At 39.4% G+C, this 17,741-nt stretch overlaps 1 protein-coding gene across 6 annotated transcripts in view; it reads left to right on the top strand.

The window, feature by feature from the left end:
- TTC7A (tetratricopeptide repeat domain 7A) overlaps positions 1 to 17,741 on the top strand; it is a 211,536-nt gene that overhangs the window by 22,457 nt on the left and 171,338 nt on the right. For all 6 annotated transcript variants that reach the window (XM_072409750.1, XM_072409749.1, XM_072409745.1 and 3 more), the window contains exons 4-5: positions 7,339 to 7,469; positions 8,942 to 9,054. In XM_072409750.1, the coding sequence (XP_072265851.1) occupies positions 7,339 to 7,469; positions 8,942 to 9,054 (244 nt within the window). The remainder of the gene's footprint in view (positions 1 to 7,338; positions 7,470 to 8,941; positions 9,055 to 17,741) is intronic.

The following is a 17,741-nucleotide window of genomic DNA, read 5'->3' as shown; positions in this document are numbered from 1 at the left end:
AATGTTACACTAAACCAGGGGTCGGCAATCTCCGGCCCTTAGGCCAGATACAACCTAGCCGGTAGTTCTTTCCGGCCTAACGCCGACCTGCGGGTTGCCAGCGGATCGGCCAGGGGGCGTTAGGAACTACCGGAGCTGCCCCCTTGCTGTGGCTCCCCTAATTACCGCGGCCAGCATTGATACTTTTGCCGCCGCGGTAAATAGGGAAAGCTCCCTGGTAAATCTCTCTCCTCCGCAATGCATATGGAGGAGAGGGATTTCACTTCAGGGGGCGTTACCTGGTGGTGGGCGCAGCCATTAGGAAAGGTCTGGCCTGGTGTCCTTCCACCCACCCCATAAATGGCCTAGTCGCCATAAAACTTGGCCGACCCCCTGCACTAAATGTTTTACTTAGCACCTAATATGAATATTATACATGATGATCCTCTCCTTCACAAAAGTGAATTTTTTTGAATCCTGTATTTCCTTATATTTATTTTCAATAAAAGTTTTAAATAATGAAAAGAAGTTATCAGGATTTTACTGTGGAAACTTTGAAAAACAAAACCCAAAATAGTTAAAACGGATGCATGGTAATGAGATTGGGGGATTGGCTTATTAGTTCTTTATTGCTTTTTTCTCATGTAATGTCTCCAAATAAATAACTGGGAAAATCTTCCCCCTCCATTTCTTGTTTTTGTTGATCTGTGTCCAGAGGATTATTTACGTCATAACATACAGTATTGTTGTAACCATTTATAACTTTCTCTGGGGCCTATTTACTAAATTTGGCAGACTGTGCTATTTTATTTCAGCTTATTGTACATTCATCTCACCAGTGCTAGACAGGGTTTATTGTACATCACTGCTATCCTGCTTGGGTTTTGAATTTATACTTACCATGTCACTGTCTTCACTGCACTGAACAGAACACAAAGGCCAAAGTTTCCTAAGAATCAACACTTCCAGCAGTGACAGACACCTATCCCCCCGCTGCACCCTGTGGTTCCATCCGCCTCACTATAGGACACAATATTAATGCAGGGTTGGTGGATTAAACCACTATGGTCAGCAGGGGACTATGTGTTCAATACTTCTGGAAGAATTCTGAAGATTTTTCAGGTAGTAGTATCTTGTCTCGTAGCAGCGTCAACAACAGTAAAAATGTATATATAAACTCATTTTTACAATGTAATTTTAAATACAAAGTTGCTTTAACAAATTTTTGCTGGATATTTAAAAATGTCACACGTTTCCTGGAGCAAATGCTACTGTGGGGTTACGTTTGTTCTTACTAACTGTGTAAAGGCTAACAATTTATATGAGTGATCTATTAGATCAGTGGTCCCCAACCTTTTGGATCTCATAGACCACTAAATGCATGGACTCCGGACAGCACGTGCGCAGGGAGCCGTTTGTCACTCAAAGGGGAAGAAACTTCCACCAGAATGACGTCATGATGCCAGAGTGGGCGGGTTGTGTCCACACGAGGGATATGGTCCGTGTCTTCTGACCCCGCTGAGGGATGCACAGGTTAGAGCCGCGGACCACCAAAATTTTCTCGTGGACCACCGGTTGGTGACTGCTTTATTAGATGATCAGTTAGAGAAAAGTGTCAAATCGATTCAAAATCAGTTGATTTGTATTTCAAACAAAATTTGTTCTAAATTAATCAACAAGACGTGTCGAGATTAGTATTTCAAGACATTTGTAAGATGGAACAAGTGGGTGGTATGCCGAATACTTACAGATGATTGGAAGGATTGTCTTGTATGTCCATCATAAGATTAATTGAATATACCACTGAGAAAGAATGTGCATACCCATCATTTGGCACTTGGTGATATTGTCTCTGCTAAAGAGGAATTGGACAATTTGGAATCTGCTGCTACCCGCTTCCAACTAAGATCAAATGACCTAGTTCCATAGTCTTTTTGAACTTAGCAAATAACTTGAAGCTCAGCTGACTTCCATCCAATTGTGGGCAAGCAAAAATCCAGTTTTGTTAAATTCTTTTGCATGTGCTCTGGTATTCATTGAAAAGTGATTTTCATCAAATTCACCAAGCTAAGAGAATTATCCATTGCAAGGTGATAATTCACCTTGAGAAGTAAGCAGCCCAATTTCTTTTAGTAAATCGGCCTCTTAATGTTGGTGGATTTTCCTATTTGGATTTCCAATTTTTTTTTAGCTAGGTGGGAAGAATCTTAAGGCAAGTGATGTCCCTTGTTTTGTGACCCAACATTTTAGTAACAGCTGGGTGGATACTGAAAAGTGCCGGGTGCTGCACCCAGTTGAAAGGCTCTGGGAAAAAAATTGAGCATTTCATTGGAGGAGAGTATAAAGGGGTGCTGCTTGCTCACCTTGCTCACTATGTGTATAGTGCTTGTTCATTTATCTCTCACTGGAAATTACCATAAAAAATCATTTCCAGTAACAATTCTCTGACATCTATCAGATGTCTGTATAGAGTTTAATTTTTTGAATTAGCATTTAACAATTAAATTACCAATAAAAATCATATGAAGTCTATCACAGAGGAGATCCACATACAATTTGTATCGTTTTAAGGTAAGATTGTTTTAGATCATTATTATTCCTATTGATCCTTTTAGTTACAGATATCTTTTTACAATAGGCAAATGATTGATACAAATGTCATCTTCTTCTTCCAGTCACATTTCATGAATGTCCTTGTCACTTTTTTTTTTCAATTGCTTTGTATTAGGCAAATCTCCAATCTCTTAGCACAGCCATGGTGTGTGTTTATTCTCCTCTTCCTCCTAAAGAGCCACTTGATTCAGGTTTATGCAGAACAATGCCATGAGCAAATATTTAAACCTAGAAATCCTATTATTATTAGGAAGTGCCCCAGAACAAAAGCAGTTATTTTATGTTTCCAGCATGCACTGAAAAATGCAAATTTACAATAGACAGTATCTTGGCTTCGGGTCAGTAGTTTGTTCCAGTTGGTAAAATTAGAAAAAATGGACCCATGTGGATAAAAGCTTGTTTCCTGTAGCTATTGATATCAGCGACAGTTTATTCTTTTGTTCTAATGAAGTTTATGTCTGGAATTGTTTCATTTAAGCAACACTTAATAAAGGAATACAGACTGTTCACATTGCAGAGTGAATGATTCCCTTGCAAAGGATATTTCATTAAGCTTAGTAAATAGGATAGAGCTCTGCTGACTTTACCATCCAATCATGTGCAAACAAAAGAACAGTTTTTGAGATTTCCTTGTGCATGAGTGGGTATTTATTTGTAGATTAGTAAATTATGCCTTGCAAGGTGATTATTCGGCTTGGTAAGTGAAAAGCCTAAATATTTTTTGTAAATCAGCCGTTATCTACTAATCACTGGGGTTATATAGGTCAAATAAATAGGTGGTGAAAAAATCTTTAGAAGCCAATCAGACTTTTTCCATCATAGTCAAGTTAGCCAAAGGTAAATTGGCTTCTATAGATCATTGGGCTTTGTACATTAATCTTAGCCTTGTTGAATTGGAACATCAAGTAAGTGTTATAAGTGACACAATTACATAATAATGCAAAATGTACATTAAAGATCTGTAAACACAAAAACAAAAATAAAATGTTTCTTCTGGTTATTTTCCACCCTAAGTGCGTTTTATTCACCCTTACAGAACATATTCAGAGACCTGAAAACACATTGGGCCTGATTTATTAAAGCTCTCCAAGGCTCTCCAAGAGAGGATACACTTTCATCAGTGAAGCTGGGTGATCCAGTAAACCTGGAATTGTTCTGGTCCAGGATTGAAAACATTTGCTAGCAAATAGCAAATGACTTTGAAGAAATCCATTCTAGGTTTGCTGGATAACCCAGCTTTAGTGATGAAAGTTCATCCTCTCCAGCCTTGGAATTCTTTAATAAATCAGACCCATTAAATCATTAGATGAATGGATGTGCTTACAGTGTAACTCCATTTTTATTGAGAGCGAAAAAATCAATCCCTATCTGAGTGATCCATGTACATTGAAAGGATTGTAACAAACTTTGTAGCAGATTCCTATCATTTTCTGTTTGTTTCACACTGTTCATGGCAGAATAATCCTGAGATGGTCTGGTTCATTATAGACACCTGGTGCCCTTTCAATGTTCTTATGAAGAAACCTGAAGTGTCTGCATCTCTTTAGAATTAATTGACCCCTCTAGCGGTAACCCCGTGTCTGACTCAGGGTACCTAAAAGCAGAAAAAAACCCACTTACCTTGTTCTGTTGCTATCCCCCGGCGCCCTGCTGGTCCCCGCAGGTCCTGGGGACACGTCTGCCTCCCCTGATCTCCGGCCGCGAAGTGCAGAGACGTCCTGTGGGGATTCCCTCTGAAGTCAGTGCATGTGTCGGTGCAGCCGGGACTTATCGGCAGCAAATTCAAATTATTTTGTATTGGATTTAGAACAAAATAGCTGTATTGAGTGCAATACAAATAAATATTCATAAAATATAGATAATTATATATATATTATATATGCTGCTGTACAATTATATTACATTATACATTATTTATTTATTTATTTTTTACAGATTTTTGTTTTTTTAAAGTTTATTATTAAATTTAATAATTATTAGACATGTGTTGGTGAGTTGTGCATAAGAATTATAGGTCTACAATGTAAAATAAATTTTCATGCAAAAAATTGTACCGCTTTTGCATGTAAATATATGGCCAGAATCAGACCGCTAGGGGGGTTAACCCCCAGGGAGTATTTTAAGAAGACTATAAATACTTTTGGGTGGAATGCCTTAATTTTACCCTGAATCTTAGTATAGAATTCTGAGAAAGTCATTGTGCTGAGCAGCATATTACAATTCTGATGCTTTCTGTACCTGCATGGTTAAAAAATCCCCTCCAGGTTTTCATATTTTAAGTGTTTTGTGGTGTTTACTAAAAGTCATTGCTTCAGATTAAAGGCCAAATGTCATTTTTATTAACGTGAAATAACAAAATGGCTTGTGTAAGAATTGTATATGCTATATATATTTATCTATGGAGTTCTTCTCTAAAATAGAACTAAACCCTGCTATACTCACCTGTTCCCATTCTGCTGTAGGGTGCCACCATCTTCCTCCTTAACTCCTGTGCCGGCATGCGGGAATTCATTAATTCTTGGCAAGCACAGGGAAAGTTGGGATTGCCGGGTGTAATGGCAAACAAAGCTGAATTGCAAAAATCAGCAACTTTGACAGTTCCACGGAGCGATCAGGTAGGATTATTGCAGAAGGGACGTTGCCTGGTTTATTCTGCATTATAACCCTGCCTGATCACAAATTTTTACCTAGCTAAAAATGTGTAACTATTTCCTCTTTAATATTGTTTTGTGGCTGTTCAGTGCTGAGGTCTTGCATTTATTTTACAATGGGGCCACCACCGATATGTTGTGTAGGTGCTCTGTTCCTGCATACGTTTTCCGAGTATTTTTCCACAGTCAGAAATGATCCTGACAAATGATTTGCTTTTGGCCCAAATTGCCTACATGACGGTAGTATCAATATTAGATTGTGAGATCCATTCCTAGAGGCATTAATATTCTCTTGTGAGTGCAATTGGATATGTTGGAGCTATGTCAAATCTGATTTAAAATTCCATCAGTTCAGGACAGTAAACAACCTAGTGATACAATAGAGTTTATTCATTTTTCCTTAAATGAATAAACCTCATATAAATGGACACTGTGCATACATTAAAATGATTTCCATATACCTTCAAAAAATGTTTTACTATTTGAATCCACTTTATGTAGCAGCTTCAAAGTTATATGTAATATTCTAATAATATAAATATTCAGTATCTGGATTATTGTTGCAGTGATAGGTGCACGCATCTCACTGCGCACTTTTTTCTACAGGAGAAGAAAGCCTCTTCTGCGCATGCTTGTAATTGGGCATGTGCAGAAGGAGCAGTTGGCAGCTTTCTGGATTATGTTGCGTATGTATCCCAGGAGGCTGTGGGTTCCCATTCAGTCTATCTATCCCAGACAGAAGCAAAGGGGTCTCCCTTCCGGGCATGCGCAGGGAGCAGCCAAGTGTCTCCCGGGATGACATAGGTATCCCGGGAGACTCTGCGCTCTAATTCCTTCTCGATCGCCTAGGCCAGAGGTCAGCAAACTTTTTTGGCCACTAGGCCATTTCAGGAGTAGACAGGAGCACACTAGGCCGGACTCCATCTCGAGTCCCGCCCTAATGGCTCTGCCCCCCACCTGGAACGCCCCCTGAAGGGAAATCCCTTTCCTCTACAATGCATATGGAGGAGAGGGAATGTTCCATATTTACCCCGACGACAAAAGTGTTAACACTGGCCACGGTAAATAGGAAAGGGAGCCACAACACAGAGGCTCAAGAGCTGCATGCGGCTCTGGAGCTCAGACGGTTTCGGCTCCAGTAGTTTGTTCCGGCTCCGCCGTGGGTTGCCGGCCTGAATTAGGCCGGATCAGTCAGGGGGCGTTAGGCTGGAACAAACTACTGGCTAGGCCATATCTGGCCTAAAGGCCAGAGTTTGCCTACCTCTGGCCTAGGCAATCGAGAATTAAGGGGGTGGTGTTCTTTTTTTAAATAACACTGACAAAGTTTTTATTTGGGTTGTCTACCCTTTTATGTAAAGTAAAGATTCTGAGTTTTGGTATGCTTTACCTATAAAAAAGTCCTTTAACAAGGGATGGACATAGGTCTGTGAACATACAAATGCATCAAATACTAGGTGTCATTCTCAGTTCGTCCATTAGATGATGCTGTGTTCTATTTTTATTTATTGTAAATGACACTTGTATCTTTTGTGAATGAAAAATTAAACCAGCACCACCTAGTGGATGAATTAGGAATCACAATCATTATTTTCAATGTATCAGAAACTTTGCTCATAAATTTTTAACTTTCAAGCCAAGAACATTTACTAGTTTACACAAAGCACTAAAACAAGTACTTTCATTGAAGGAATCATTATACAAATTGTTTATTAATGTACCCATAAGTGTATGTGTTTTGCACTATAAAAGCCAGACTTCCCTGCACAGTGTACAAGCCAACAAAAGTCATAATTCCTGAATAGAACTGTTAATAGGATCATTGTACAGGGAGAACTTTGGAATCTCAGACAGCTGCACCCAGTGTGACAGCCTTGGTCTTTAGTTTAATGCCGACACAAGGTAACTTATTCTGGTACAGAAGGAATGAAAACAATCAAGAAAACAATAATAGTAGTGGAAATATTTAAAAAATGAAAGTGATTTCTGTAGTGTTTGTTTTGCTTTATAACATCATGATTGTGGTGTCAGATCTAACTATTAGTTTTATCAGATGCCATTATAGAAGATAATCACTGTTTTGTTTGGTATTGCCAAGGTTTATCATTGGAACGCTCCACAGCCACCATTGCATCCAAAGCTCGCCTCTCGGAGAGGGAAGAGGAGGCCATATCTTGTTTTGAGAAAGCCAGCTGGATTGCACAAGTCTACCTGCAAGAATTGGACAAAGTGAGTAAAACTTGTAATATCTAAAGGACCCCTCAGATACATGCTATGTGCTGCTTAGGGTTTATTTCTGATAAACTTTTATAAAACATTTTTTTCTGGATAGAGCGTGTCTCCTTTATGAGACACAGAGGGCCTGATTTATTAAAGCTCTCCAAGTCTGGAGAAGATAGACTTATGAGAATCCTTGGAGTACAGAGTGATCAAGCAAACCTGAGTTTCATATAATCATTTTCTATTATTTGGCAAAGATTTTCCATCCTTAACCAAATCCATTTAAGGGTTGCTGGATCTCAATTTCCCCCATGGTAGTCTATCTTCTCCAGTCCTAGAGAGCTTTAATAAATCAGGTCCAATGCCTCTTTTGTAAGGAATATTGTTAAAGTGGAACTAAAGTCCCATTTTGAAAAATTGACATCAGGCAGGTGTTTATTGCAGAAAGGAACAGGCGATGTCCCTTCTGCAATAACTGTTCTTACCTGTCTGATCGCCACCCATCTGCTCAAGTTTGCTGCTAGAAATACCCAGCTATCCTGGCTTCCCTTGCGCATGCCGGTAAAGAACGAACTGCCTAGCCAATCAAGATGATCATCTCCAGAACAATATGAAGGAAGAAGATGGTGGCAGCCTTCGACTGACGGGTGACAGGTGAGTATAGCAGGTTTAGTTTCTCTTTAAGCTTGCCCAGTTCACCTTTGTGGACTGCAGAATGAGGAGAGGGGAAGGTGTTCTGTAGTCAGCTATTCTGCTGTATAGATACAGTACAGACAATGAACTTTGTCACCCTAGGATAGGAAGTGTTTTACTGGCAGGATCTTAATGACAATAAGAACATGAATGCAACCATCACTTCTAAAGACTGGTAAACTGCAATGTACTTTGTTGAGTTAGCACACACTTTCAAGGCGTGTCACCACTTATAATAAAGTTATGAAACTAAGGAAGCTGCTTGGATGATGGTGAAACATCCTCAGCATTACAAAACAAGTCTACATAACTGTTACTACTTACATCTAGCTTTCTCAGCCTGATGGTAATTTATCAATAAGTATTCCACCATGTTCAGTATGGATAAACCCTTGTTCCTTTACAATACTTTTTATTGAGTTTTGTAAAGTTACAACATAAAATGATATAATGATACAATAAAATGATGCAACATAAAATGATTCAATTTAAATTATAATGTTAAAGGAAATATATGTAACATATCATATATTAATCAAATATATAAATTGTAATTGAGATAACAATAAAAGAAAAAAGACAATTAAAAAGAAGGAAAGGAGAGAGGACAATAAAATGAAATCATTTTCAGGGGGGAGATATTTAATTATGTTAATTAATATTAAAAAATAATATCTATATTTAATTTAGTATAATTTATGTTTATGTGTTGATCGTTTGTGCTCCCCTAGCCTTGCATGGGTTTATTATCTCATTCTGTCACCTTTTTCTTTCTTTTTCACCTGTAGATCACAAGCAGCTCCAGGAATTCCAAAGGCGGCTCGTCCTGTCCTGATTTTGAGCTCAGCTACTTTCTAGAAGCAGCACTTCAAAGTGCTTATGCTGCACATTTAAAAAGAGGGTAAGTGGACAAATGTGCCGCTGTAGTAATGTTCTAAAAAGAAGGAACTGCATAGACATAGGCCAGACTTCTCAACCTTCTTACCCTGGAGGAACCTCTGGAAAAGATAGATCTCAGCAAACTCCTGGAATAATTTTCCGATCTGTAGCTTGCATTACAGTAATGTGATCAGTGAGTTGTGGATTTAGCAATAAATATGGATATTTAACATGGGTATAGTAGAAATGATGTATAACAACGATTTGGGTTTTCTATTGCCCAATATTACATTTATTTATTAGACTTCATAAGTATAATGAATAAATGTAATACTGGACCACAGAAAACCTCAATCTTTGTTATATATAGTTTCTTTAAAAGTTTACTTTAGGGGTGAGGTTTGCAGCCATTGTCACTGTACTACTACTGTGTTACTAACAAAACACAGTAACTTTGCATTGGTATAGTAAAACTTCTTTGGTGCTCATTGTGAAACCGGAGCTTTGCATTGGTGTTCATGGGGTTATGTCCAGTAGCATATATATGGTATATATTATTATTAAACAAGATTTATATAGTGCCAACATATTACACAGCGCTTTACACTAAATAGAGGTTGCAAATGACAGACAGTTACAGACAGTGACACAAGAGGAGAAGAGGACCCTGCCCTGAGGAGCTTACAATCTAGGAGAGAGTTTACATATGTCGGTTTGTTACTCCCTTGTTTTAAGTTGACATATTATGGCTTTCATGCCCTTCTGATGGCTTGTTGCATGCATCATCCCTTTGATGTTTCCTCTCCAAGGATAGTGTGTTCAGAGCTCCAACTAATCAGCATACCCCATTGAAACTTCTCTCATCCTGCGGTGTGACATGGGGAAATGGAACTGTAAGCATACAGCTGGGCTTTAGTGATTTAGTGGTGAATGCAGGGGGAAAAGTGAATCTACACTGAATGGTTGCAGTGGTAGCACAAACTTTGGGGAGCATCCCAGGGTATCCCAGTTGAGTAAGCCTGCCATGGAATGTAGCTTCAGGGCAAAAGTGAAGCCAACATTGTGTGTAAATAAATCCAATTCAATAGTGGCTGAGCCACTCTGTTCTGGGTGAGAAACGCGCACATAGATTAGAACTGCTTCTGAATAGCTGAAACAATGAACGGTCCATGGGGCTTCACTTCCATCCCATTACAACGTTTTTTTTTTTTTAACATTTATTAGTTTTATTAGTACTGTACTTTTATTAGTACTAGTACTTTTTATTAGTAACCTTCCTAGCGGGAACCCCGAGTGTGACTCGGGGTAGCAAAAAGTTGCTGAAAGCGGTAACCCCAAGTCACACTCGGGGTAGGTAATCCTATGGGAAGTAATAGTAAATACAGCCTTACCTGATCCGCCAGCGTCCCGCGACGTCCATTGCCGCGATCTCTGTCTTCTTCCTTTTTCCTCCAGCGTCTTCTGCGCACGATGAGTGACCGGGGAGTTCCAGTGACGTTGGTGCGTGTGTACGTTGCTGGCGGGGCGGGGCGGGAAATTCAAAATCCATTTGTATTGCAAAATCCATTTGTATAATTACAAAATAACTGTATTGAATGCAATACATTGGATTTTTATGTGTAAAAGCAGTACATTGTTTTCAAGAACATTTATGGAGTATTTTTCTATCAGGTCAGGACAGTATATGGGACTTATGTGGAGGGATTTGAAGGCAAAGCACAGGAGCTTAAATATGATTCTGCATGCATCTGGTGTTGTGCCCTCATCTCTTATTCAGAATGTATTGGGTGTTGTTTTCAGTGTTGTTTTCATTGTTTTACCTACAAGGTGTATTTGTTTCTTTTGGATTAGGCACAACCCTGCAGCCACACTTTTACATTTGTAGTCCTATGGCAGTTGCAAAGGAGTTAACGTCACACTTCAGTCAGGATTGTTGATCAGTCTGTAATCATTTCTGCTGTAACTAGAGCTGTCCACAAACAAGGCATCCAATAATTCTGATCAGCAGGGCCCAATACCCCTATATTGCAGTTCAGGAGACTGGTCATTGCCATGCTGTACCTTTGAGCTGTTCTGGCGCTGGTAACTGGTCATGTCAATACCCCTGTGTGGTTTTTGCGGGGCAACACTGTCTACAATGGGTGGATATGGCAAGGGATTCCCCCCATCCTGTGATCTTTTTATGCACCTACTTACACCTTAATTGTCGGCATGTACAAATTACACGGTGAGGACTCGCAAAATGGTCCAGCTCTCCTACCACACTTACTGAAATTCATGGAATATGTGCTTATGTCTGCTAGATATTATTATTATTGTTATTAATAAACAGGCTTTTTATACCGCCAATATATTACACAGGGCTGTACATTAAATAAGGGATGCAAATGACAGACAGGTACAATATCACATTTTATACCTCTCATATCCCTCCTCCCATTTATTGTTGCAATGCTGGGGGATTGCTGTTGAAGTCACAGAGACTAAAAGAGTTTTTCTCTGCAAATCAGCAACTTTTTGAACAATTTGACTTTTATGGTTTATAAGAAGATCATCCTATAAATCGGCTACAATGCCTAATATTCCAAGTTACCATTCAAGAAGCAGGGAACACGTTTACTAACATTTCTTTAATAATCCTGCAATAACTTTTGCATTAAGATCACAGTTTCTTGTATAGCACAAAACAGGTTTTCCTCTTGTGCTGACATGTTCTGTAATATCAAGTGGAACACATGAAAAATGTTAGTATGATTTATTTTATTTCAACATACATATTCAAAGATTGAGCACGTTCAGAACCACACCTTTGAATTTTTCTGCAAAAGCTTTTTAACTGTTTTATTACCAGAAGTCGTGTGCCACATACCCTGCCCGACCCCCCCGATAAAGTTGGAGACCCCTTTTTACCTTTATGTAGCAGCTCCTTGTGACCAAGTGGATGAAATGGATACAATTCATCACCCAGCACATCGGTGAGATTGACAGGTCATCAGACATTTGTTTTTTAGATTAGATCAGGGGTGTCAAATTTTTGCTCAAGGGCCAGATTTGGCCCCCAAAAGAATTTTTTTGGCCCCCAAAGGAATTTCAAATATGAATTGCAGCTGGCCCGCTGCTGCATTGAAATAGCGCCACTTCTACAATTATCTATATAACTTGTGTCTATAGACCAGCGGGCTCTCTGCCTATGTGTGGTCCCGCATTGGACTGTTTTATTGACGCAGGCTTGTTTCCATATAAAAAGGTTTTATATCTAATGAGAAGGAAAAACTTCCTCAAGTTTCTCAATAAACTTCAAGTTTGGCCTGCGACTTTGTCTAAGCTTTCAGTTTTGGCCCTCTGTGTATTTGAGTTTGACACCCCTGGATTAGTGGTTACTCATTTTTCCACTGCATTGGAAAAAAAAAAGGTGCAAGTGCATTTTAGTGGAAATTAAAATGAATGCAATGCCTTACGTATGTGATTTTTTATACATTTATCAACATGAAAAACGTAAAGGGACCTTTAATAAAACCATCTTAGCACTATTTATAGCTAAAATGGCAAAATAACATAATGTCAAAAGTTGAAGGCATCACAGATGGCTCAGTGGCTAGCACTTTCGCCTCTCTAGCACTCAATTAGGTTAATTGGTCCTTGTTTCCTGTGGAAAATAGCAGCACAACCAAAGCGCAGTGCATACCGCTGGGTTCAATATGGATGTGTGAGAGTAATAAGAAGAAAACTAATAAAAAAAAAGGATCCTCTTCAGCCGCTCCACAGGGACCCCAAGCCAGTACAACGGGAGGAGACCCAACTCAGTTCTGCACGGGAGTCCTCTGTTGGCTGGCTCTGCTATTGGATCCACATGACTGGCATTTTACAGATCACCAGATATTCTTTTCCACTTTGATAGTGGCAAATGCCAAAGGCCACAATTTTTGTGTTTGAAACACCCAGATGACCACTTTTGCCACAATCACCACATACACCACATTTAGAAATGTCAATCTGGTAAATAAATTTGGCATTAATACAGTGTTATGTGATCACCATTTGTTCATCTACTTTATATGGTGTATTGATGGGATTAGTAGTTTACACAAGAGAGATAATGCTGCTTTTTCCTTTGCATTTTTGGCAAAGTTACCTGGTATTTGTTGTGCTTGTTAAAAATATTCTTAGCCTAAAAAAAGAAAATGAATACAGCCACCACTGATATGCTGCAATATTCAACATTTTTCTTTTTTGATTTAGACTTTGAGGATGACTTGTTGCCTACACACAACAGCTGGATCTAGCATATAGTTCTTGCTCCCCATTTATTGAGCAATAAAATATTGTCATAAAATAATAGAAATTGCTACCTGAATCTGTGGTCAGCCTTATTACAATAGAACATTCTGGATAGTGGTAATTGCAGCAAACTTCAGAATGAAGTAATCGAGTTACGACATCCCACAGTTATGCATTAGCTGTACAGAATCAAGTTAAAACACTTGTGGTCAGCTAAAAGATGAGTGAAAAAGGGTTGACGTTGGCGGTAATACAATTACCTTCTATGTTACAATGTACAGTGACAAATGTTCACCTATTTACTCTATGACAAGAGAGATTGAGACAAGGAGAACCGTAGAGGTCAATGGAGTTTGGTTCTGCTGACATAAATTTATAAAGTCTCAATAGGTTCCCAGGGAAAGTACGATGTATGCAGCAATCACGTGAAAGTAAAATACCTTACGTGTTTAAAGCTGCCTATATAAATAAATACAATTCAAACATTACTAAATTCATTTAACATATAAAGGGAAATCAATCAGATTTCAAACTGTCTGCACTATGAGAGCTGTATGGGAATGTCAGGGTTCTGGCAAATTTATCTGAGGATCAATTACTCCATGGTGCCTACAGACACAGAGATCAGTGAGGATCCATTGCACAGCTCATTGACTCCCTGGTACACATCAGATGATTCTCTTCTAATATAAATGGTTATGCTCATCTTGTCACCTGATTAGTGTTGAGTGAACCCGAACTTTTCCGGAAAATCGCGGTTGCCGTGCTGTACTTCTACTATGTATTCTTAGATAGATATTCTCTATTTAAGAATACAGGGCACTAAAGGTGATAATTAGGGACAAGTCCCTATTCATCACCTGTACTGCCTGGACATTTTACAGGCATTTTAGTGCCCCAAAGTTCAGGTCCCTATTGACTTCAATGGGGTTCGGGGTCAGGTTTGGGTCAAGTTCAGGTCTCGGCCGAACCCGGCGAACCCGAACTTCCAGGTGTTCGCTCATCCCTACTTCTGATGTTGTTCATCAGTTAACCACTGTGGACAGATCAAAAATGACTTCTGTGCATTTCAGTAGAAGAGAGACCAGCATGTTACCGCTTGATTGTCCTCCCCTATCACCTCTCCATAGAACAGGAGTGACCTGTGTGTACAGTGCTCATTCATCCATCTGACACTGGAAATTATCACAAAATTTATTTTCCAGTAGCAATCTTCAGATGTCTATTGAAGGTCCGTTCAAGGCTTTAGTGGATGACATCTAGTTTGCTAAAGCATTTTTTCTAAAAGATACTGGTTTTACCTTATTTCATCCTATTTTGTATCCCAGTGCTGCTTCTCCACACCTTTTTTTGAGTCCCTGCCTGGTAACATACACACTACAGCCATGGCTGCATATTGTACAGCTCCACAATGGCATCAGTGTTCTCCCTAGAAATTTTTTAAGTTGGGTGGGGAGAAGTTGTAGGTGGGAGCCCCTGTATTGTGACCCAACATTTCAGTAACCACCAAAAACAGCCGGGTGGTTACTGAAATGTGCTGGGTGGTATGCCCCGATAAAAAGGGCTGGGGAGAACAATGGGCTTCCTAAAAGGGATAAGGGGCACGTATAATTTTCAGCAGGCACATAAAGTAGCAATGAAGGAGCACAAATGAGGGACAGTTGTCACCCTATAACAGGATGAGCCTGATTTATTAAAGCTCTCCAAGGCTGGAGAGGATACACTTTCGTCAGTCAGTTTCGTCAGTGAAGCTGGGTGGTCCAGCAAACCTGGAATGGATCCGGTCAGGGATTCAAAACATTTGCTATGACATTGAAGAAATCTATTCCAGGTTTGCTGGGTCACCCAGAGTTTTCATTAATCAGGTCTGATATGTCTAATCAAGGACCTTTATAGTGGGATCACCAGAAAATATTTTTATGAAATAGCTTCAAAAGATTGAAATCAAATGAGAAATGACGGTATAATTACACATTAAATGTCAGGTTTTGATGATTGGGTTTTAGATTTACTTTAATGATATGCAGATATCTGATTGTTCATAGCCTGGTTCTAGATTCAATATAATAAAACCTAAACCACAGAAGTGTACATGGACCTTGAGGGAAATATCTTTAACATTGGGAGCTACCACAACTCAATCACATGTTCTAATTTAAAGCAAGGACGAGTGATTTAATTACATTACATTAATGAAGAAAGCGTGATGAACAATTATAAAAAGGAGGCAGCCTGTAATTCCTGGCGGTGACACCCCGAGGGCTGCATACAACCCTGAGACTTCCAGTCTGTTTAATAAATATATTAGAAACCAAAGAAGAAAACTAAGCTTTAAATCCTAGGCAGGCATTGCAGGAAGCATTGTCTACAATAAGAGGCCAGTTGTTCTGCACTGTAATTGTGGGGAAGAAGAGGGTGGGGGTGCAAGGGGTAAAAAAAGTATAGGGAATATTTTGTTCCCCCTAAACCTAAGCATGCATTTACTACTTGCCATGCCAGTGTAGCTTTACTGCAAGAGTTCGTTTGTTTTGTTTTTTTCAGCTTTGGGCAATCCGAATGCTTCTCAGCAGCCTGAGATCCACATTATGTATAAAGCTTTCTACACTAGAAAATAGTTATCATCCCCTTGGAACATTGCAGGATGGTTCTATCACAGAAAATATTCTCCAGGGTCTAGTAAGTCTGAGCAGTGTCTGCACACAATACCCTGCAAACATTTTTTAGGTACAGGTAGCCCTCGAGGTATGGGCATCTGACATACGGACAATTCCATTCGCATGACTTGCAGAAGACGTCTTTTGCAGTTCTGCAACCTCTTGTAACTCTTTAATGACCAAGGCAATCTCTGTAGTTGATTTTTTTTTTTGCATATCAAAGCACAGCTTGCTCCAGAACGTAATGATCGTCTAGGCTCCATAAAGTTTTTATTTTTGCTTTGTTTGTGATGAGGATTTTATACAGTAACTGACACCATGCTGCCTAAAAAATATGTTGAGACAAACATCTGTCCTTATTGCATTTAATAAAATAATGTACCATTTCTGACTTACATACAAATTCAACTTAGGAACAAACCTACAGTCCCTATCCCAACTCGGGGACTACCTGGTGCTCCATGCTACTAGAATGCATGGTGATAAAATTCTAAAACACTGAAAACCTTCACATGGCAAGCACCATTTTAATGGCCACCGTGTGCTCCTGTGTTATTTGCCTCAAAAACAGAAATGGGACATTTCGTTTGTTATGAGTTCCTCAAGATGGAAAACCTTCTATCAAACACCTTCTCATGAAGCCTGTGTAAACCAGGCCTAAAGATTTTCTAATTGAATTTAAAAAGTTTTCATATGCATGCAGAACTTATTTGGAATATGAGAGCTAAAAAAAATCATTCTGGGTTTAGTTAAAAGACGTAGCAACTAAATAAATGTGTTGGATACATTACAGCATGAGTATGGGTGTCATTTATAAAAAGTACCTGCAGTGCCCACTACAAGCAAATTAAGGACTATGGCACATGACAACTCAAGAACAACAAGACTGCAATAGAAGGAAGAGAAATCCTTGCTTGGCATCTCTGCTACACTGGACAAAACAGTAAGATGCCAGTCTCTTGCTGGGAAGGGATGAGATTCTGAGATTCTTCTAGATTTGATCAGCAATCAGCTAGGTTTGATCTGAGTGATTTCCCCATGTTCTGATCAGCAGAGGGTGCAGGTTTGTAGTTTATCTGCCCTCTATAGCTGTCCTGTTCCAGAGATTGCAAGTATGACCCAAGGTAATCTCTTTTGCTCCACAGCTCACAATATATTAGCATAGAAGACAGTAGGAAGAATTCCTCTTACTTTGCTGGCCTTTGGGAAGAATGTCTCCATAAAGATCATTGGTTTCACCTAAACTGACCTGAAAGGCACACATTGCTCATTGCTTATGAAACTCTCAGCCATTTCTGGACAAAGCCTACAGTCATGGAACCCCGCTTGAGAAACACTTCTGTAACATCTTTTATCAGCACGGTGGAGTTAGCACTCTGGCCCATGCAGCACTAGGTCCCAGTTTCCAATCTCAGCCAGGACACTATCTGCATGGAGTTTGCAGGTTCTCCCCGTGTCTGCGTGGCTTTCCTCCGGGTACTCCGGAGAGAGTAGATTGTGAGCTCCTTTGAGGGACAGTTAGTGACACGACTATGGACTTTGTGGAGCACTGCTCAATATGATGGCGCTATATAAATACTGTGTAATAATAATAATAATTCTTACAAATGTCAAAAACTGCAGTACTAAAATCTGAACACAAGAGGGCAGCCTTTGCTCATGGTAAATACGCAGATCCCACTGATCCTTCCTGTGCTCTATGATTTTTAGGTATAAATATATCCCATCCTTGCTGCCATATGCTCAGTAAATAACTCCCAATGGGTTGTAAACATCC

Source organism: Pyxicephalus adspersus, chromosome 4 (genome assembly GCF_032062135.1).
Source record: "Pyxicephalus adspersus chromosome 4, UCB_Pads_2.0, whole genome shotgun sequence".
Taxonomy (NCBI): domain Eukaryota; kingdom Metazoa; phylum Chordata; class Amphibia; order Anura; family Pyxicephalidae; genus Pyxicephalus; species Pyxicephalus adspersus.
This window is presented reverse-complemented; position numbering and strand designations above follow the sequence as displayed.